General features: G+C 39.9%; 1 protein-coding gene across 1 annotated transcript in view; it reads right to left on the minus strand.

Moving 5' to 3' along the window:
• Positions 1 to 2,083: 2,083 nt before the first annotated feature.
• The window catches only part of TRPA1 (transient receptor potential cation channel subfamily A member 1), a 1,301,026-nt gene continuing 1,280,329 nt past the window's right edge, over positions 2,084 to 22,780 (minus strand). The window contains exon 27 of the mRNA XM_069621203.1: positions 2,084 to 14,595. Coding sequence (XP_069477304.1) covers positions 14,397 to 14,595 — 199 coding nt within the window. The 3' untranslated portion in view covers positions 2,084 to 14,396. The remainder of the gene's footprint in view (positions 14,596 to 22,780) is intronic.

A 22,780-nucleotide genomic window follows, 5' to 3' on the forward strand; every position in this document is an offset into this window, starting at 1 on the left:
GCTGAAATCTTGCAAACAAAAAATGTGGCATGGCCCCAAAGATTGGATATTTTACGACAGATTCACCCTATTCCCAATTTGTTTTCTCATAGGGAAATAGTCAACATTTCTGCTCACATCAAAAAACACTCTACGGAACTGCACCAGGTCCGAAACAGCTTGGGCATGAAGCGTTGCCTAGATTTTCAGGATAGGTCTGGGGTTATTCAATCTAGTAGTTGTTCAAATATTTGACGCAGAAGGGGTGTACCCTTCTCCCAAAAGTATAGATAAATCTCATGCCGCTTTGCAGTAGAGAGGATTTTCAGAAAAGAAAAAGCCGCTATTGTTTTTTATTCAATGAGATATTACATAAATATTCAGGGTTAGCTGAAAATGAAAAGTTGAAAAAATCACTTTTGGATGAGGAAAAAATATGAAATGGCATCAGGCTCGAGATGGGGGTGGGAGGACACCATGTTAAATTGGAGAGTTGGGGGGACTGCGGACCAATTTTAGAGCTTGAATGTTTTTGAATAGTCAGGGTTATTTTTGCCTATTCAGGGTTATTTTTGCATATTCTGTGTTATAATAGAAAACGGGACTGGGAAATACAAGTATGTCACACAATAACCGTGGATATTCAGGTTTATTTGTTCACATATATAGGGTTATTTGTAGTACATTTCTGATACAGCCGTGGATATGGGAAAAAGGTTAAAAGTAAAAAAAATGAGATTGATACAAAAAAGTGGAATTTCACAGCTACGGTGAGGTGTGGGGTAACCTATTGGGGCAACATGTGAAAGGGTGCAATATGGCCCTGGACAGTGAGTCTTCTGACCTGGCTAGTGGGCCGAAAAAACATGTATATTAATTTTTATACAGTGCATAAAACAGGCCTGTGTGCATTGTAGCACTAAACAAGACTAACAAAACATAATAAAACACAGAGAAATATAATATGATAGCAATCAGCCCATGCTCATGGCAGTCATTTATTTAAACATAAGGGTTTTTAGCCCTTGTTTGAATTTCATAACAGACTGACACAATCTGAAGTCCGGGGTTAAGGAATTCCAACTTGTTGGAGCAGCATATGGGAAAGAGCCCTGAGCCACAACCTCCAACTTAGTGGCCAAAGGCCGTGCCCAACTAGTCAGTCAAAAAGCATGCATATTGGGGGAACATGTACAGTGGGCACGGCCATGGCTAGTGGCCGGTAGTGTTTTAAAATAATAGTGGCCGATACATGTCTGTGGATGCTCCTGGTCTCATGAAGAACATGTTGAATCAAGCTGGTCATGGCTTCCTACATCCACTGAATTTCAAGGTTTTTTTTTGCATTAAATCTGTACAATTTAACTGCACTTAAGTAAGGTTTTTTCAGTGAATATATTTATGCCTGCATTTATATTATTTACATTGATTGTTCAGTTTACGCTATCTGCTAGCTTCAGAGGTTGAGTTTCAAAAGGTTAGTCATTGCCTGGCTTCAAACATTATTTCTTGTTCATGGCACAAGACTTAACGTTTCTGGGATGTCTTCCTGTGGGGGCATGTTTTTTTTTTGTGGGAAGGGGTTTGCCTTCCTTAATTTGCATTGACTTTTAGTTGGTTTGCCAGCAGCATTTTGGACTTTATTGAATTGGAGGGTTATCCATTTTTTCTGAATGTTATTATCTTTATTAGGCTGCTGGATTTTGCTTTAAATATCTTGCTACTTTCTGCTTTTGAAGCAGCGATCTTGATTGATTGATTTATTTATTTGTAGAGCGCTTTACACCATCTTGCTGTTAATTCCGTTCCTCGATCATGTTCCTGTTTCTGTAATCTTAGTTAAGGAACATAACCTGTTTTAAGATGTTTATATTACGTGTTCTGTGGATTATTGACAAGGCAGGAACCTTCCTTGATGAAAACCGAACCTCTTGAAGCATCCATGCAACCAATTGCCAAGGGGCTATGCAGGCCAGCATAGAATCATATGCCAAATTCAGATTGCCCCAGAAGAAAGAACAAGGATTTATTGAATTATGTTAATACCATGCTGATATTTGGTATAATAAGCATTTTTATAATGATTTTGGAAGTGCTTAAGTCATTCAATTGAAGATGTTTTATTCTTTCCCACGTGCAAGTGTAACATTAGAAATACATTTGCATTGCTTAAAGCAAAATATCTTACAGTACGCATTCTCAATTAGCTTGTACGAGAAAACAAAAAGTGGTCATTTATACAGTACAAATTCATATGTTATTATGATGTTACACTTCACGTTTACAACATTGTTGTGGCCAGTAAGTTTGGTCATCATTCTTGTTGTCAAAAGTAAAAGGGCATTTTTAGACTTGAACATTATAAGGCTGATGCAGGTATTTACTCTGCAATGTGATATACTGCCATGTTATATCTGCAACACATATTTTGAAAATGTTGTAATACTGAAAAAAAAATATTGTTAGTGGTCTTTAATATTCATTGTATCTCAACAGCTGGTTCCAGATACATTTTTTTTTGACAAGATTATAAGATCCATTTTACAATTTATAAGTTTGGCGCTGTATACAAACTCCATCTTTCCATTCTACTAATTGGGTTCAGACATAACTTCTGCCCTTAAAAGCAATGTAAAACTGAAGCACCCATTTAAAAAAAGCTAGGCTCTACAAATAGGCCAACAAATTAGCAACAGCAAAGCAAGATGACATTTCCTGTAGAACACATATCCGTATTTGCTCTGCTTTCTCAAGTTGGAATTTTATTTGACAGGTCTAAAGAAGTCCTTGTTCCAATTGTGTTTTTCTCTTGGTTGATTGTAAGATATTTCACTTCAAATTAAACCATTACAGGTGTTGATGATATTCAGAGCTGATATCATTGTTCTCATTCTTACATTATGAAAAGCTCACAGAAGTTTCTTAATGATGAAGGCAACATATGATGTCCGTGTCTACCTTGGCATTATATTAAGGAATAATGTTGTATAAAGTCACACCGCATTACAGAGAAACGCAAACTGTGGAAAACTCCTACAGAAATTAAAACAAACATACAAACGCCGTAGCTGGATTAAATGATTACATTGGCAATCTAATGATTATGTTTAATGTCAGACATGTCCATGATGTAAATGAATTGCTTATGCTGAATTGCTATATTGGTAAACATTCCATTTCATATTGATATCATATGGAGTGTGTTGTATTCTTCGAGTGACTTTGTCTATGAAGGATCTTCCTTTTTCCTTTATAGTGGATATATTTGCTGTTTACTTGAAGAGAACTCCTGTCCAGATATTTTAAGCACACAAATGAAAAGCGTTGTGGAATACACCAAGAATACAGCAAGGGCAATATTCGTATCTATCTACAGCATAAACAATAACTGTAATTGATACTAAGAGGCTTTCTTGGGAGTTTATTGAACCATTTAAATTAGATTTTTAAAACAGTTTCAATAACAGTGTGTGTGTGTGTGTTTGTGTTGTGTGTATATGTGATCTCCTAAACTTAGACTTTCCTGTGACTTACCAAATAATCATAGGTGTCTCATGTACAATTACTGGATTAGCATTGTGACATCATAGCATGAGAACTAGGGTTGTCTTTAGTTTTCTTTAACTGCATGACATAACTGTTCAAAGAGTGCATCGCTGAGCAATATAAAATAAAGCTAGAATAAAAAATGTAAATCTAAAATGGTATACCCGTGCATGCTGCAAAATGGCCATAATACGGTCATAGTCCAATAATTTCATATAGATTACACTTAATAGAATTTATACGAATAGGAGTATTGCTTTCTCTTGTCCAGTGCTCTTACAATTAAACGTATGCATCAAAATCCATATGTGTAACCAACACTTTTTCATTTCCTCTCAGGCTGCTATTCCGTGATCCTTCATATGCATGATTGTCATCATGTTATAAACGCATGCCCTTATCAACAGTGAACACAACATTCAAGTTTATGGTCTTTATATGCCCAGATTTTAGTTCCCAAAATGTAAATTGATGAATGGTTAATTTTTGTATATAGTCTGTAGTGTACATGTATACTCTCCTTCTGCTTGCTGCTAAAAAAATAACACAAGCCTTGAAAAATGTAGAAAAATAAAATATGCAAAGACAGCTCCTAAAATTAATAAAAACATCAGCTTATTAACAAAATAATAAATAACAGTGTGTAATGTAAAAGTACATTTTTGACATGAAAAAGAAAACAAAGAGTACTTTTGGATGCCTGGCCTTTGTTGAAGCCTATACTCGGACCATCAAACAAGTCAGCAACACAAATGTTATGTTTTGCAAAAGTGTGACTACAAGTGCAACAAAATTTATTTGTCTAAGTCATCACAATAATTCAAGACAAATGGAAATAGATTCAACAAATTATTTTTGAACTTAAACCCTGAAGACATGCTTTGCTTGGAACACAAGTAGGCCCAATGGTCCATTAGTTTTTTTAACATTTAATCGGCTCATTGGTTTACCTGTTATTTTCAAACTGAACAATATTAAATAAGAAGTGTTTACAAAAATTAATTTGAAGTGAATTATTATACTAAGAATATATTCAAACATATGTATAATATTTCTCGTGACATGAATATTATTTTCTAAAAGTACACAAGGGTAGGCACAAATTGTACCAAAGAAACCAATACGAGTAGTACCCTAGACAGAGACAATCAGAGAAGTTACTCATCTTTGTGGTACATCTGTGACACCTGAGTAATTCAAACTAAATATTTGGTTTCTAATGATGCAGGAAGCACAAGTATATCTTCTCTGATTAGCCAAAAAATAAGTGTTACATTTTTTGGGAGATTTTGTCCTGCAGGTGCAGCTCTGATCTTTCCAGATTTTCATATGTGGCTTCTCATCTCTAACATACAATTTATGAAAATGAATTACATATCTTTAACTAGGAAATGAACATTGACCTATTCATCAATACTCACCATTACATGGGAAACATAATTCAAAGGATGCCTCTTATCCAATTTTCAGCAGTTCTCCAGGTATCCAGGGAGCTTACCAACTACCATCATCATTCCTATTCCCATTCCCTTTCGATATAGATGCTCTTTTTTAAAGTATTGGCATTTATGGAAGCAACAATGATGGTAAGGTATACTACCAATCAATAATTTTGAGTGGACATAAGCTGTCAATTTCCCATGAATATATAATTTAAAAAATAAATATTGGGATTGATGATGTGGCCACAGACTAGATAATGTGGACATTCACTGTTGTCTGTTGGATTGAGCATGCCATATAATCAATAAATAGGGAAGGAGCAAAGAAGAAATATGGGAACTGAGAAATGAACCCAGAAATGAATGAATGATGAAATTCATGAACAAATTAATGTCTATGTTTATTAGCTTTTATAATGCACACATTACCACCGTAGTGGTCTTCAAGCCCCAAAACCGTGTCCGTATTTGTGAACGGTGACCCCCGTCCAGGGTGTAAACCAGAACGTGCTCTGTGGAGTGAGAATGCAATGGGAATAAAGGTAAGTGGGAATTGGCACAGTGGGAGAAAGATGGAGTAAGAACAGAAGACAAAGGTGAACAAAGAAAAGGGGAAGATAACAAGGGGATTGAGTGGGAGCATTAGCTGGGATGCATGTACCATAGTATAGGTTTAGACCAAAATGGTAATTAAACAAATCAGAAGCTGCCCATAATTTAACAAATCAATTATCTTGTCAGTTAGTAGTGAAATGTGTTGTAGGTTTAGTTTTAAGTACGGTTATGGATGTGTTATGGCCTTGAGATGTGCTCAAGAAGTCATGGATGTTGTGGAAGTTTAGAGACAAGATATTCGTAGGAGGACACAAAAACAATGACAAACAAATCTCCACCTGGAGCTTTACTCTGATAGCATCCTGTTGTGGGGAGAGAATGGCTGTGACAAGTATGTAATTGAATGGCCTGACCTTATCCTACGGTATAGGGGAACCATTGGAAAATATAGTGAAAATTGTGTCTTACTGTGCTGTGTTCTGGATGTATGCATTGGATAATTACATGGGAAAGTCTGTGCTCATTTTAGCAATGGGAGCTTTCTCACTGGTATGCCATAGTACAATATCCTTATTAGTATTCCTCGCGTTGTCATTGACATCAACATCAGTTGAAGCATAATGTAGACCTTTAGCTTGCCAAAGCTTTAAAAGCCAGAAAGTTAGGCTAGCCTGATCTAAGAAGGGACAGTAATTCCTACTTTTGAATGAGACATCAAAACATAGAACTTAGTGTCATTGGCCTGGAAGTGGGGCACTAGTAGAGCGTGCAAAGGTGTTAAAAGGCAGAGTGAGGTTGACTGATTGAGGAGTGTCGACCTAGTGTACCAGCCATTTTGGCGAGTAGTGTGTTATAACTAAATTGGAAAATAAACTGGGGTATGTTTGGGTCCCTTTGGCCGAGGAGCAAGTCTGGGAAGGAAAAAGCCTATTGTGAGAAATACACACAGATATATCAAGCAGATGTAGGGAAGGTCATTATACTTTTAGGCAGAAAAATTGGAGTGATGAGGCTTATCTTCTGTATCCAGAACACAATTTACTGATCAAAAACTGTTGGCAAGATGAAGAGCAAGGATGGTATGTCTCTCCGTGCAGAGGATGAGCACAGAGTTGGGTCACCAATAACCACCACCATAATATGGCTCTGCTAAGTTTCATCTCATCCCAGATAGAAAATAGAACTGATTCTGTACTATGACCAGGTCTGAAACCCTCTTGTACAGTGTCCAAGATATCTTCAACTAGTGTGTGTGTGTGTGTGTGTGTATCTCTCTCTCTGTTGGGGGTGTGGGGTGTGAAGGAAGAGGAAGCACGAGAGAAAGAGAGAGGGCGATAGATAGAGAGAAATGTTTTTTTCATATGTTAATCCTAGTTATACAAATTAGTGTTTTTGTTAATCTCCCTGTTGTCGATGAGGAGGTAAAGTGATGTGTGGGAATTATATTTGTGCAAGTGAATAAGTGTGTGGTGTACATCTTAAACAGTGTCTTGTAAGTTGTTTTTTACAGCAGCCGAGCCATTAAATTGTGTTCTTACATATTAGACTCACAGCGTTTTTCTTGTATTCCCCTCTTCTGTTACAGCACATATTTGTATTGTTAGCACTGCTGTTTTTTGAAAGAGAGGATACAGGCAACATTTGTTCTGGGTGTTTATGACAAATATGTAATTTTCTTTGATGCCGCATTTAGCCATGCAAGATAAGTTGATACACATTTGTTTGCTATATTTTTATTAGTTTTATTATTGTTAATAATATTATTGTATTTATTGTGCACAAACCTAGCTTCAGGAAGCAACAGAGCACTTTCCAATCGTAAAGTTGAGAGTCTTGTAGATGGTGCAACATGATTTGAAGATGATACAGGCTTGCAGTGGGAGCCAGTGCAGTTCAATGAGGGTTGGGTGATGTGGTTGAATTTGCTGAATCCTTTAATAAGTGTTGCTGCAGCATGCAGGAAACATTTCCGGGGTGCTAGGGTAGTTGCTAGAAGGCCATCCAAAGGGGCATTGCCAACTTCCAGTTGGGAAAGGACCAAGGCTTGGACAGCAGATCTAAAGATGTTTTTTGCGATTAAGTGCTTTATTATGCACAGGAGACAAAGTTGGTAAAAGACTGTTTGTGTCTTCCTTGCTATGTGCTGTTTGAACATGAAGTGTCTATCGATGTTGAACCCATGGGACTTGGTACAGGGGGGCAGCTGAGTTGTGAATCCCTTGAGGTACAAAGCAGAGAGCCAGGTCTGAATGAAAGGGTGTTCAGTGTTGTGGGTCAGCAGTAGGAATTCGATGTTGGAGAGGTTGATTTTCAGGTAAGCACTGGGCATCCAGGACTGGATCAATATTAGGCAGGCCTTGAGCCTTTGGATGTCTTCGATTGAGGATATCTTGAAGTAGATCTGCGTATTGGGTAATGTAGATGTGTGGAGAGAGTATGTTTCTGAGGAGTCCCATGTAAAGATTGAAGATCATGGGGGGGGATGGATCCTTGCAGGACTCCACATTTGACGGGTAGAGTTGGTGATCTGGAAGAATCCATTGTACAAACTGTTGGTGGTTTGGAAGGTAAGATTTGAACCTGCTGAAGATGATCTTGATGATTACTATGTGGCGATGTAGATTGTCAGTAAGTGTCTGGTGGTCTACTGAGTCAAATGCTGCTGAGAGGTCAAGCAGTACTAGGCGGCAAGGATAGCCATCATCAAGGATGTGAAGGGCATTGTCGATCACCTCTTCCTTAAAAGGGAAAATAACTAGCATCTATTTAAGAATGTATGTTTTCGACACATGACAAGAAATTATGTACTTGTTCAGATCGAGAACATGGAAAATGCCAGTTCTAAACCGTAGTTGCCCATATTGTGAAGGATATATTTATATTTGTTGTGTAACCTTTGTTTTAAAATACACAATTCTACAACAATCTTCCCTATCTGATGCTTTACTTTTTGAAAATGCAAAACACAATTGATATTGTATGTGCATGATGTGTTTTTTATATCCATTCTGAAGACATGCTTTTCATAATGATTATAGATACTGGGCCTCATTATGAGGTGGGCGGTAAGGGATTACCGGCACCGGTAAAGGCACCGGTGCCGGTAATCCCTTGCCGCCCTATTACGAGTTCCCTTTGCGGGTCCTTCCTTAACGCTTGTTTTTTGCAGGCAGTAAGGACGGGACCCGCAAAGGGATACCGGGGTCAATAACGGTACCACAATTGGGGGCTCAAATGGGAATGGGGAATGGCTCAGGTGAATGGGGAATTACTCCATTCACAGGCCAGAGTTGGAACAATTTTGGAGGCAGCCATGGCGCAAATAGCAGCATGGTTACCTCCAAACTCGTAATGAGGCCCACTGTCTTGTAAAAAATAAGTAATATTGGATTAATCGATCCACAGGTTAAATTCGTCCAGGTTAGTTAACACCATAACCCAAAAGATTCACCAATTGTCGCCCCCAAAATTCACTATATTTTAACTTTACACATTCATTTTAATTGCCGATAGTCTGTAAATCTTAATCAATCTTACATTTCTGTAGGTTGCAGAGACAAGCGCCTCATAAAAGTAACCTATAAAATGATTCAAAATATGCAATTATATTGCACAGATTTTTGTAAAATTAGATATTGTTGTTTGGAGATAAACAGCGGAATTGTTAAAGAAGGAATTATATATTTCCAAAAGGATACCTTTAATAACTATGACCAAATGATGTTTGATTATTTCCTTCTGGACAGGAAGAAGAGAAGGGTGTGTCCACATACATCAACTTTCCATCTATAAAAGGATCTGTGGAAAGTGTAGACTCCGGGTATACAGAATGAAAATAAACAATTATACCAAGCTCACCTTTTGAAATGTAACTTGCGTTGCCATCATAAACTGTTTTAAAGTTGGAGAACCAAAAAATAAAGAGAATACATAACTCAAACCATGCACTTTTGAAACAGTTGTAAAATTGCAAGGAAAGAAGATATCCAGCTATCACTAAAAAGCAATTACCATTCAGCGTAAGTAGCTGCATTGTTATTATTGGCTCAGCAGAGTGCTCAAAGAAATTGACGATGTATTAACTCTTTTGAAACTAACCTAAGCCTCATTTAATAGCTTCATCAGGCATTACCTTTGACCCATTTTATTTTGTGTTAGGAGCAATTCTGACACCTAGCAGTTTAAATTAAATTGCACATACCACTGTGACCATCGTCCCATGGGCAAGGTTACTGGTTTCTTAAAAGGACAAAGGTCCAAATTAAAAATGCAGTCCTATCTTAAGTGTTACTTTGCTCCCGCAGTATGCTAATAGAGAAGGGGTCTCGTGGGCCTCTTCTGGGAATCTGAATGCAAGGGCCAATTTGTAGCAGTAGCTTACTATAAAAGGTCCGCCCCTTGTTTTTCATGGGCACATACCATATGCAGATAAGAAAACTGGCATTTGATTCATCAAAAACTTTTCTGAATTATCTGCATGCTTCTAAGCAAGCATACCCCTTACTCGCTGATGGATTGGCAGATATGTTGCCCTTCCCTGAGCAGAGGCATTCAAGAGGGAGCAAGGAGAATCTATGTTACCCACAGAGGAGCCCTCAACAATTGCATTAAGGGATGACGAGTTCCTAATCCTTGCAGGGTCTCTTTAACACCCAAAAAAAATGCCCATGGGGACAAAGCGCTCTGCTTTTGCTTCAAGGTGTGAACATTCCCTCAGGTGTTTTCAGGGAGTCTCGGGAGCTCCACCATGGTGGGCGGGCACAGGCTTTGACCGCACCACACCCATTGGTCAGTCTCACTGCTCCTTTATTGCCTAAGGCAGGGGTCTGCAACCTTTGTCTCTCCAGATGTTTGGACTACAGTTACCATTCCCCTGTCTAGCATAAGAAATGGTGAGTGACCTTGATGCAATCTGGTGTGATTGGCTGGCTGGCTGTCCGGCAAGGACAGCAACCCAGCTGGGTGAGTGACAGCTAGGCTGGAATAAATAGGGGAAAACTGTTTAAAAGCAGGCCTCTGGGACTTGGAAAGGAGAATCGACCACTGGAACGAAAGAACCGAAGACGAGCTGAAGGAAGACGACTGCTGCAACTCCTGGTCCACCGGTGAAGCCCTGCTGCAGGTCCGAATTACCTGAAACTCCATCGACAGAGAATCCCTTCAAGGTTAACTTCTTCCCTTGAGTTTGGTGGGACCAACCAACTTGCAAGTCACCTGGACACCGTCTCTATACTGGTCGAATTTTCTTCAGAGTGCTGTTGAAAACCAGATAGCCAGTGAGAAGGATACACGTTTGTGGTCTTTAAGGCACTCACACCTTAAACCAACGTTTTGCCAAGCTTGTGGCCTCTTCCCTGGGCAGTGCAGGAACCTCCCGATGTCCTCCTTCTTGTCCACACGACTGAAGCTCAGGAACAGCGAGATCTGCAGGAACTGCCAGGAACAACTGCCTCAGCTACAACTCTTCTTCATTTAAAAGGTACTGTGCAAGTGCGGTCAAGAAATCATTTCTGCTGCTGTGAAAGTTGTGAAACTTTCCCAACTTTGAAGGCTTGTCCATCCCTAAACCAACACATAACTTTTCGCCTGACAACTACTTCCAAAAAACTGTGGCAAAGACGTAACTGTTTACTACCAGAACTGTGCTATCCTATCCAAGACTCTGAACCATTGACTTTAGCCCAGACCTATTGAATTGAATTGCTGGTTGTAGTGAACTGAAACTATTTGCCCTACCTCTGAAAGTATTTGTGCTTTGATTCTTTCAACCTTGTCTTTTTACCCCTTTTTAAAGTAACTGAAGTGCCACTTTGTTCCCACTTCAGAGGAGCTGAACTTGTTCAGAAACTGATTGGTTGTGTATTGTAGTATATTAGATTGTGAAATTGAGCTGCTCTTACTAGTGGAATGTTTTCCAACTGACTGTGTTAATAAATGTATATTCTTTTACCAAGAAACCTTGAGTAAGTATTTGTTTGAACCACTGCGATTGCTGCCCCTTTGTGTAACCTCTTGTACTGCTCACTTTACTCTTTACTCTTGAGATAAGTCTGGCTGCTCAGCCATTGCTACCACATTACTGTGTAGTACAGGCTTGTACCAAAGGTAAAATTGTACTTCCACTTGTAGTCTGTACACCAAAGGGTACTGCATGTGATTCTGCCTAACAAGGAATAGTGGCTTATGTTCTATCATGTGTTGCTTGGAAAGTACACGTCAAATTCGACTGGCATGTGTCACCTGTAGAGAAGGGGGGGGGGGGGAGAAAGCGTGGACACCATTTATCGGACGGCAGTGGGAACAGATAACTATTCCCCAGGAGTGGAAAGAAACCCACAGAGACACACCCAACAGGTATGGCACACGCTGTATCCATGGTGGCTGTCCTACAAAGTGATGCACAGGGACCGAGCAGACACAGCAACATTACCAGACAATGGGGTGAGGGAGTGGGGGGGGTTGACATGTGCTCAAGACCACTGGGTGTGGTAGTCCAGCTTCTAATAGATGTCTATCACAGGCCAGCGTTCTTTTATTCAGAATTGTCAGGTGCTCCCTAGTCCAACATTGGGTGTTTCTTCCATGACTGCATTTGTGGCATCTGACCTTCACCCTGTGAGTAGCAGAGCATGTGGTAGTTCAAGTGTTGCCTTCCATTAGCACTTGATGCTGGCATTTGTATCTGCTGGGGTTTCTACTACCACTAGCACCATGGACACCCCGTGGGTGGTCGATTATTGGCACGAACAAGAGCCAAGAGGCACCAGCTGCCAGCACTTCTGCATCTCCATCTCCCTCAGCAATTCTCCATTCTCTGTTTTAGTGGTGGCCAAACAGCGCATACGTTCCTCCAAGGGTATGAAACAGCCTCGTTTCTGAGAAATTCTCTATTTTGTTTTATGTGAATTGCAATGCTTGTCCAAGTGCAAGTGGCACCTGTTTACATGCCAGAAGAGTCCAGATTCACCATGCGTCCACACTCTGCTCTTGGATTCAAAATTCTTTCTGAATCGGCATCCTAGTTATTATTCTGAAAGAGCTTTTCTCAACAAGGATGTGATTGAGGGAGAATGATCCACTTCCTTGCGATTACATGTTATTGGAATGGAGGTCTTAGGCAGATAATACAAAACGCTTTCAGCGGATCCTGCAGCCGGGTCATGACTAGCACGTAAGCTTGTTTCAGGCATAACGGTTACTTCCAGTAATGTCTCCACAGGCGCAGTGTTTGGAGTGGTGTACGCAATAAGACCGCATACAGCGGATATACTGAATGGCAGTTTAATTATATTGGCTGACGTGATTCACGCTTTATCGAGACGTGATATTGATAAGACCCATTTAAATCAGTGGGGGTTATAAATCAGTGGAGACTATCCAAATATCCCATTGGCAATGAAGAGTTAAGGTAAAGACACTGGATCAAAAACCAAAAACAACGAAAGGGAAGTGAACCAAAAAACGCAGGAGACCTGACACAGCTAAAGTAAACAATGTATAATAATATCTAAATTTGTTGGGAAAATTATTAGGTTAAACACATAGGGCCTCATTACGACCCTGGCGGTAAGCGGTAAACGGCGCTGTAAAAGGTGCCTGCGCCGTTTACCCCGTACCGCCTCATTATGAGGTCGCCTCGCGGGACCCAGGAAGCAATGCCTGGTCAAACCAATCGTGCTTACCGGGTCCCGCGAAGGGAAGAGGGAGCAAACAACGGGCCAACCCTATGGGGGCTGAAATGGGAATGGGGAAGGACCGGATCCGGGTCCTGGGAGGGAGGAATTACCAGGCCTTCCGAACTCGGAATGGCCAGGTTATTCCTCATTCTGAGGACCCGGAAGCGATTTCGGCGGCAGCAAACTCGTAATGAGGGTCATAGTAAAGATATGAATTTGCCAGTGCAATTTCTAACAAAGGTGTTATATGTCTCCCTACGAATACATGCATTCCACAGTGGAAACAAATTGCCATGTTATCAAATACACAGCTCTACAGTACAAGCAAAACAAATCCGCTGGGCCATGCTACTATGGCGAATCACAAGTCACCAAACTAACATCCACAGTGGAAATAACAGAAGGAAACCACAATGGATTGCACTATGTTAGTTATGATACGAGTGTGTCATTCAGTTGTGCTCATGTGTGCAAACCAACCTATGACTCAAGCAGCACATCTTGTGAAGCATTAGTCTTTCACTAGGGTTGATGAAAGACTTTAACATGAAACTTAGGTCTTACTACTGTGCTCATCCCCTTGATGACCCAAAGACGTTGGTGTTGTATCTATCATCAGTCCCAGCGGAAAGCTCAAGAAAGTTTGCAAAGCTCGAAGTGGGGGCAAAGCTGTGGTTGTCGACCCATCATAGAGTAAATATCCAGTCAGACGACTATCCACAAAAGATATTTGAGAAATGTGTATGCCTAGTTAATGTCAGTGGAGATTATTTGCATGATTGTTGGCCATTGTGAAAAAGCAAGTTGGTGAAATAGAAGTTCCGAGCATTGGGGGACCGAGAATGAGTGGATGAAGAAAGGTCTTAATGTGGAAGTATGAAAAAGCTACACTCACATGGTGGAGCACAAAGGAGCACACTGGCGCAACAGGGAGCCTGTAACACGTACAGGACATTAATGGTACCTGACGTACGACAAAAATGTAAGATCACAGACTGTGTCAACAGAGAGCAACCAGTATTAGGACTGATTGATCGAAAGTAATTCATTCATTTATTAAAGGCATTTGCTTTGTGCCATTGGGGAGGCTCGAAAGAGAAAACAATAAAAACCTACAGTAGATAAATGGCTAATTTTGGGGAAACTGAAAATGACAATATCTGATTATACTATCAAACAAAAACAGTGAGTCTCTGGTTCACACAGCCTTTGCTTTGACTGCTTTTAGCACACAATTCCATTTGCTGTCCTTGCGGTTCAGTTTTTGACTTTTGACCTTGCAACTTTGCTGATCCTGCTCCTCCTCATCTTCAGCTTCTGAAATAATTTCCATTTTCTGAAGTATCAGTTTAATTAGTTCATGTTGTTTTTGAAGCAGAGAAGACATGTCTTTCATCCTAAAAAGTAATTTGAGCACATTAATGAAATATTCATATGTTATTCTTCAACCCCCATTACAAAAGTTGAGTTATGCATTTGATAAACATCCCTTTGCTTATTTAATCAATATTAGTCCAGTTTGTTGCCCCCTCACTCGCAGCATGGCAAGAAAGACAAAAATACAATCTGAGTAGGTATCACGTTCCTGAGCAAAGAAAGGTCATGTGGTCATTTGATGAATGTTTAAAAGGTTGCTGTTTTACCAGATACATGTTTAATTGCCACATTCTACACCATTGAGTGCTGGAAATTGAAAATATGTACTCTGAGAATCCACTTGCTGTGGGGTTGGGGACATTTGACCATTAAGACGAGGACATGTCTCCTTTTATGAGACATAGAGCACACTGGCCCTTCATAATGTTTAGTGAACACAAGGTGAGCATGACAAGTCCTCTCTTTTGTGAAGGGGGCTTTTTTTTGGATGAGGACGTCAATATACTCGTACATACGCAATTTCCAAAAGAAGTACCCAGTTGTTACATTCTTGGCTCGGGAAAACGCAGGAGACACAAGGGTGGTATTACCATAATCATAATTAAATTCAAGAAATAATAGTGGGTCACTAGTCCATGAAAACCACACTTTATTGAAAAATCACCATAAAAAGGCGTGAAAAACCACATGAGAAAACCACAAAACAAAATAATTAAAACACAAACAAAACACAATTAATCTGATTCGACATCTGACAATCTCATACTCTCTATTTTGGCCAGAATTGTCATAGCAATCATAGGTGAAGTTAGTAACCTTTAGTGAGTGACCATTATACACGGTATCCAGTCAAAATCTCAAAAAAGTCGAATGACAATAATCTCGAAAAATAAATCTCGAGAAAAAAAAAAGTCGAATTCCCTCTTTTTTAATTGTATATTTATTTTGGGGTCGGGGAATAAAAAAAATGGGTAAAACAAAAAAAAACGTCATAAAAAAGATTTTGACTTTTTTTTAGATTATTTTTTCGAGATTTTGACATTCGACTTTTTTAAATTCGACCTTTTCACTATAAACCATCATACACAGTTGTTTTTCATGTAAACAAACAAGGTCCTCACAAAGAGGTGTTTCTGGCAATATACCAGAGCCCTCAGTGAGTTTCTTTCAAGCTTAAACAAGGCTGTCTTCAGGACACTTTAATACACTTTTTGAAGTATATGAAGGACACGCCTTTGATCTTCAGTATGGCATGATTAACAAACACATCTAAAAACAAACAAATACATAATATTTATAAACTGACCAATTTTTGCATGACAATATTCTAACCACCTTTTTGACAGCTATTCTCCTAGCACTTTTCATTTTAAATGTACAAATAGATCTTATTTTAATCTCAATATAGCCCAGTTCATTCGGCTCATTTGGTTAATTAGTTGACTTCGAGATGTTACCATTTTCTATCTACGCCTATTTCCATCGATTTCATAGTGTTTGTCAAATTACCCGTAATGTATGTGTATTTCCATACATACGGGCTAGTATCTCAAAATTCCTACTCAAAATAAATCTGGTTGAATCTTTAGTGTTCGTTTACCCAAATAGGTGACATGCATACGTTCCTTAAAATGCAGCTTTATCATATATGTTCGTATGTGTGGTCTCATCCTTTTTGATATGGTTCCACCCAGTGTTGCATTAACCTCGTAGAGGCAATTGCCCACTACCCAAGAGCCATTATCGTAGTCACCTGCCCCTTAAATATTTATTCAATGCAGTGATGCACCATTTCCATATAGCAAGGTCATATTATTGAAATATGTTAGATTCTGTGATTGCTATACCTTCTAGGTTCCTTTCAGTATGTAGACACTCGATAGTTCTTTTCAATGGGGGCGCATGCACCATGGAGCTTGTTTCTGTGTTGTCTGCTATCTCATGGGTACTTTAATATCAGCCTGAAAGCAACAGTGGAAAACGTTGTTTGAACTACCACTTCTAACATATGTTGTTATTCTATTGTTATTATTAACGTGCCCCATACCTTATTCTTTTTGATTGGCAGAATAAAGGAGACATTTTTCAATTCCCTGTGAGGTGGTCATCACCCGGCATACAGCGTTTTCTTTAGGCAAATTGGGTGGGAACCATGTCGGTCTTCACTCTAGGTGATATGGGAAACTTCGCAACCTGTAAGCGAGGAGGCTTCTCAATCACTATATGCGAGGCTAGCCCATTATATAATTAATCTAGATAGCTACCTATGCCGTAATTACTTCGCTTTCCGGAGGCGTACCGTCTCTACTGAAGCATTTGTGTTGTTGTTCATGTGTCCTTCTGTGTTTTTAAACTCATGGTCACGTGATTCCGGTTGTTTAGGACTCAACCCTTTTCGGCAATGGTCGTGTATGACTATCGCGGGCGCCATGTTGTGCGTACTTATTGTTTTTATATTTATTATGCACAACATTTACGATTACAAAGATTTAACACTACGGCAAACTGCTCAGCATATTGCACGTTATGTTACAAACGCTTACTGTTTGTAATTTTGCTACAACTTGTTTCCTCTTTAATAGCCAATAGTTACATATCGAATATACTATAGTTTTGTTCTGCAGCATTGAGTTTCCTGGAATGATAGGCTATAGGGTGTTTACGTTTGGGTAGGGGATCTGTTTGGGACAATACCGCTCATGCGGCAAATTCAAAGGCATCTGCTTCTACCACGTAAGGGAGTTCCAGATTTGTGATTCTCAAAACGGTGGTGGTGGTGAACTTTAGCTTCAGATAATCAAAGGCTTCTTGAGTCTTTTGGTTCCATTGGAATATGCGTCCTTTACGTAGAAGGGTGGTCAAAGGTAATAGAATCTGCGAGTACTGAGTAATAAAATGCCTATAAAAATTGGCAAAGCCAAGGAATCTCTCAAGGCTTTTGATCGACTTTGGTATAGGCCAATCTAGGACAGCATCTATCTTCCTGGGATCCATCTAGATTTGTCCTGTGGATAAAACGTAACCCAACTAAAACCTAAAAACACATTTAGACACCTTAGCCTAAAACTAGTGTCTTCTTAGTCGAGATAACACTTTTTGTACATCTATGATGTGTTTGTACTTGGATTTGGAATAAATCAAGATCTCATCAAGTTAAAGCACTAACTACATAGACGTCTAGAAGATCTCTTAAATGTCATTTAAAAAATGTTGAAAGGCTGCTGGGGCGTTGCACAGCCCAAAAGGCATAACCAGGTATTCATAGTGGCCATACCAGGTACGAAATGCTGTCTTCCATTCGACCCCAGATTGTACGCACCTTTCAGATCCAATTATTTCGTCTATATATATTGATGTGTCTCGCTTGAGCCAAAAGGACTTGTATTAAAAGTAAGGGTATCTATTCTTTATCGTTATCTCATTATGTTGTCTGTAGTCAATGCATGGTCTGAGCTCAGTTTCATCTTCTTAAGGGATAAAGAAGATGGGAGCTCCGGCAGGTGAGCTGGAAAGACGGATGAATCCTCTTTCGGGGTTTTCAGTATTGTGTTTTTGTAGGATAACGTTTTCCTTTTCGGTAAGGGCATAAGTCCTTCCATAAGGAATATGAGCTGCAGGCTGCAGTTTGATATGACAATCATATTGTCGATGTGGTGGTAATTTGTTGTCTTCAACTGGGTCACAAACGTCAGCGTAGTCACAATATTTCAGAGGGATATCAAGGGGTGAGATGGAAGCAGCACAAGGATGTTTCGTGGATGATATGCTATCTTTAGTGTGTGGAACTGGACATGACAAAGGGCATCCGTTGAGGTGAAAGTAAGCTTCCGTCATCTGTATTATGCAGATTGAGCCAAAGTATTCCCAGGATAACCTGGAAGTTGGGAGCGGCTATGGAATCAAAATGGATGTTCTCTTAATGTCTCCCTGAACATATCACAATCAAAGGAAGGGTCTGTTGCGTCATGGGTCCTGAAATCAGATCAGAGCCATCCACTGAAAAAATAGGTTTGCTCTTTCTTTCCTGGATTAAGGGGATGTGTTTCATTTAGGCAAAAGTAACAGCAATAAAGTTGCTGTGGCTCTGCAATCTATCATGGCAAACACATCTACCCATTTGTTTGAGCTATTCTTGAGAGCAACCAGGATGATACGGGGAGAGCCTGCAGAGACTGTAGATTCTCTAAAGCTATTGTGTTAGGACAGACTGACAGATCGCTCGTCAAACGCACTCCTTTCATGGCTGGATGAGCACTGCAGTTTCCGCCCTTGGAACTGGACTTTTTGGACAGGTTCTTATTGGATGATAATGACTACCACAATAAAAACATAGATTGCCCTTTCTTCTCCTTCCTCTTTCCTTGAGCATGACAGAACCTCAGATGCTTCCAAGTTGTATGGATTCACTCTTTGCTCACAGGGAAGATGTTTCACGATCCAGTTGGAAAGGTGACCATCTCCATTCAGAGAGTCTGCGTTCACCTTTATGATCTTGCCATCTTTGATCCAGTCTCACCATCAAGGCGATACATTCCTGTAGCGCTACTTGGGTGTGACTATTTGACCGAGGGCATCTTTCAGGTCATTACTCAGACCCCTCTGGAAGATGGTTAATTGGAAGTCTTTGGGCAAGGTGGTCTGATAGACCCGATTGTGAAACTGTGCAATGTACCACAATAGTTCTTTATTTCCTTGGCAGCATTCTATGAAATCATTTCTGATTGACTGGGCAATATACTGCCTGCCGAACATTGTTTGAAATTCTACAAAGAATTCATCATACCTGATTAAGCTAGGATTGTTGGTGTCAACATAAGGAGTGGTCCAAGATAAGGCCGTCTTGTCTAGATTAAGGAGTATAAAAGAGATTTTGGCTTGATCTGAGGCATATATAAAAGGGTGGTTTAGGAAATGTATGTTATACTGGTTATAAAAATCCTTGAATTCTTTGGGATCCCCCCCCGTATTTACTGGGCATAGGAATTGTGGGGATGATAGGGCCAGATCCTGTTCCAGGAGCTGGAAGGGTATCGAGGTTTGATACCGACTTGGAAGTGCCTGGAGTCTTATACCCACTGGCCTGAGCAGTGGTTTTCCCCACAGTCATACCCAAATAGTTACTGATGATTGGGCTCTTGCTAATGATAGAATCTACCTTATTCTGTAACACTGTGATGGTCTGGAAGAGAACCGCGTTCTCTTGACGGGAGGTATTAACTTTCGCCTGTAATTTGCACATGGAATCAGCCAGTTCTTTTAGTAATGACTCCATGGTTCAGGAAGGTGGGAAAAGTTCTAATATTCTGCCGTGAACATACAGGCCTGGCCTTCGGAAATCATGTAGGAAGCGTACTCAGGCCAGAAATGGAAGAAGGTTGGGATTGGAAAAACACCCCGACCCCCTTACAATCCCTGCCATGGTACAAAGGATCTTCTTGGGGGTGCATAAGGTTCAGGCGGGCAGCTGTTCAAAGTAGAAGTGCTGTATTGAAAAAAGAAACAAGGACACAGATTAGAATAGATATCAATGTTATCTCCTATCCCCCTAAAGCCCCATATGTGGGAATAGTCACCTGTCGGTAGGTGAATCCACCAGGAAGCGAGACCATACAATACCTGAGCCACAATAATGTATAACAGACTTGCAGTGTTTAAGGAAAATTGATACGAAAAAGGTATGCACTTTGGGGTCGTAGAACTCAATCCAAAAATTCCAGATTCACTAGCATAGACACGATAAACCAAAAAGGAAGCAACATCTTGCTTGCCGATAAAACGAATTAAAAACATGAAGGTTGTTTATGCACAATTCAAACAGCTGGGATACTGGCTGTAATATAATTCAAACTAAATGCGAAATCCTGGTGCACTTTGCTTTTAATCAGGGTAGGGTAAGTGTCTTTGAATGGAACAACGGTCCTCTGTTGTTACTGCAATATTAGACGCATTTATTTGACAGTGGAAACCATAAATAGGTGTTGCTGTGGTCATTTCCATTTCGGAAAGATAAATGGACCGGAAATAAACCGACCGCCATTATTAAGTCCTGGCAACAGGCGGTTGTTAGGATAGGTGACAGGCTTTATAAACCTGACACCATCCTAATCTTACATTTTCTGCTACACTTTCCAACTCTCTCTTTTTCTCCCTTCCCTTCTCTTTCTATTGTTCTCACTTCCTCACATTCCAGCTATTCCTGGTTCTCCCTTTGTCTATCCCTGTCTCCGGCAACCACCACAAGCTCGTTATACCTCTCTCTGATTTCTTAGACACACCCAAGTAAAAAACTGGAAGCACATCATCCAGTGCGCATAAACCCTCAAACTGATTTGACTTGCTTCAAACCAATCGCCATTAATTAACTCTAACCACATGAATTCTCCTCAAACCAATAGCAAAAAACAAACTTCATGTGATTGAGTTGATTCAACATGATTAGCGCAAACTCATGCGCATTGGCAAAATAGCATGTTGAATCAGGTTGAGATAAAATAATGGGATGTAGCACTTTATAAACGCACGCCAATTTGGCAATTTTCAAGATAATTGTTGACTTTTGGCAGGAAGAGTTCTGAATTGGCTTGCACTAGTGTAGTCACTGTATCACATACATCCTGGTCATTTTTTTGATTGAGCGAGAGGATTGGAGCCATCATCAAGTCAAAAGAGCTTGTGAGTCAGGTTGATAGTGGTTCAACTGATTCAAGCCATTTGAAGTAGTCGACCAGCGATAAAGTTGAGCACTTTAAGGCTTGCTCATCCCCATTACAAAGGGCCATCTAATGGAATTTTGAGACCCGAGCTGCAGACATCTTTGGGATCCCCCAAAACAAAGAAATGAAGGGATCCAGAATCTCTGGTCATGCCCTTCCTCAATGTGATCACAACTGATCACTTCATATTGTGCACCACAGCAAGATCTGGTAAACGTACCCTTTTCTGATTTGCTGGAATCAGAACAATAAACAAGTGCCATTTCAAGGAAAGCACCCGAAGAGAGGGGGTAGGACATAGATCAGCAGCTATATCAACAAGGTACACATATCACATCACTCATTTTAGTACTCTCAAAAACGTAAAGGTTTTCAAGCATGGAGACAGATTGGAAGCAATTAGAAAGGTGGACATACCATTCACTAGAGTAGATAGTGGATATAAATTAAAGCTACCTGAAAGGTGCATGTATGCTTAAATAGAGGGAGAGTAGAAGCAAGCTATTGTTTTAAAGTGGTATTAATATTAGTCAGTGAAGAAACAAATTACTTTGTGCTAGGCAATATACAAAGGACACTATTATTATACACAAAGCAGTAGTATAGCTAGTTGAACCATGAATGTGGCCATTCTGAAGTGTATACCCTGAAAACTAAATCACTCTTTGGGCCTGACTATTTTAGAATTTTTAGTGAATGACAATTATGACAGGTTAGGAGTGACAAGATGACATACGAAGTCAAGCATCACACACGTTAGTTAAAAGGTGAAGCTGGGATTTGAGCCAATCAGCAATTTCTGCACTTGACAAATTGACTCCCAGATATTATCATAGAGTAAGTTGCAATTATCTGTGCATGCTTGATTTTCATTAACTAAAATAATACTGTGGATTGGCCACCAGGGGATGCAGATATGAACTAACACCTCTGCGTCGCTCCCCACCAACCAGGCACATTGAGGAGAAGAGCCCCTCCATGCAGCCCCGAAACCACTACTTAAGTGTCATCGGCCACCCCAGCCTGGACATTTTAGGAAAGATCCATTTAAATGTTATTAAGAAAGCAAAAGAAAATGTTGTCAAGCCGAAGCGCTAAAACTGCTGGTCAGAATGGGCACAAAGCGTTGACTTGATTTCCAGGAGAGGTTTGGGGTAAATCCCTCCAGATTTTTAAAAAAATATTCGACAGGGTAGGGACTGTTCCCCAGTCCCAAAAAATAACTATATATTCCATAGTGCTTTGCAGTAGAGAAGCTGAGAGGCTTTATCAGAAATGAAAAAGCAGCATTTTTTCCCCAAAAATGCTATTGCTAATAACCTTTGAGTAGCTGGATGGATTTGGATGAAATATTCAAAACAAAACATTTGTCAAGGCGCCCTCCCCCTCAAACTACAAACTCTGAGAACAGCACATTATAAAATAAAAAAAGTTATAAAGAGAACCACAGAACAACTTCTAATGTAATTTCTTGACTGGTTTGGAGAAAATA

The sequence above is a fragment of the Ambystoma mexicanum genome, chromosome 5q (genome assembly GCF_040938575.1).
Source record: "Ambystoma mexicanum isolate Mex_15411 chromosome 5q, UKY_AmexF1_1, whole genome shotgun sequence".
NCBI classification, from domain to species: Eukaryota; Metazoa; Chordata; class Amphibia; order Caudata; family Ambystomatidae; genus Ambystoma; species Ambystoma mexicanum.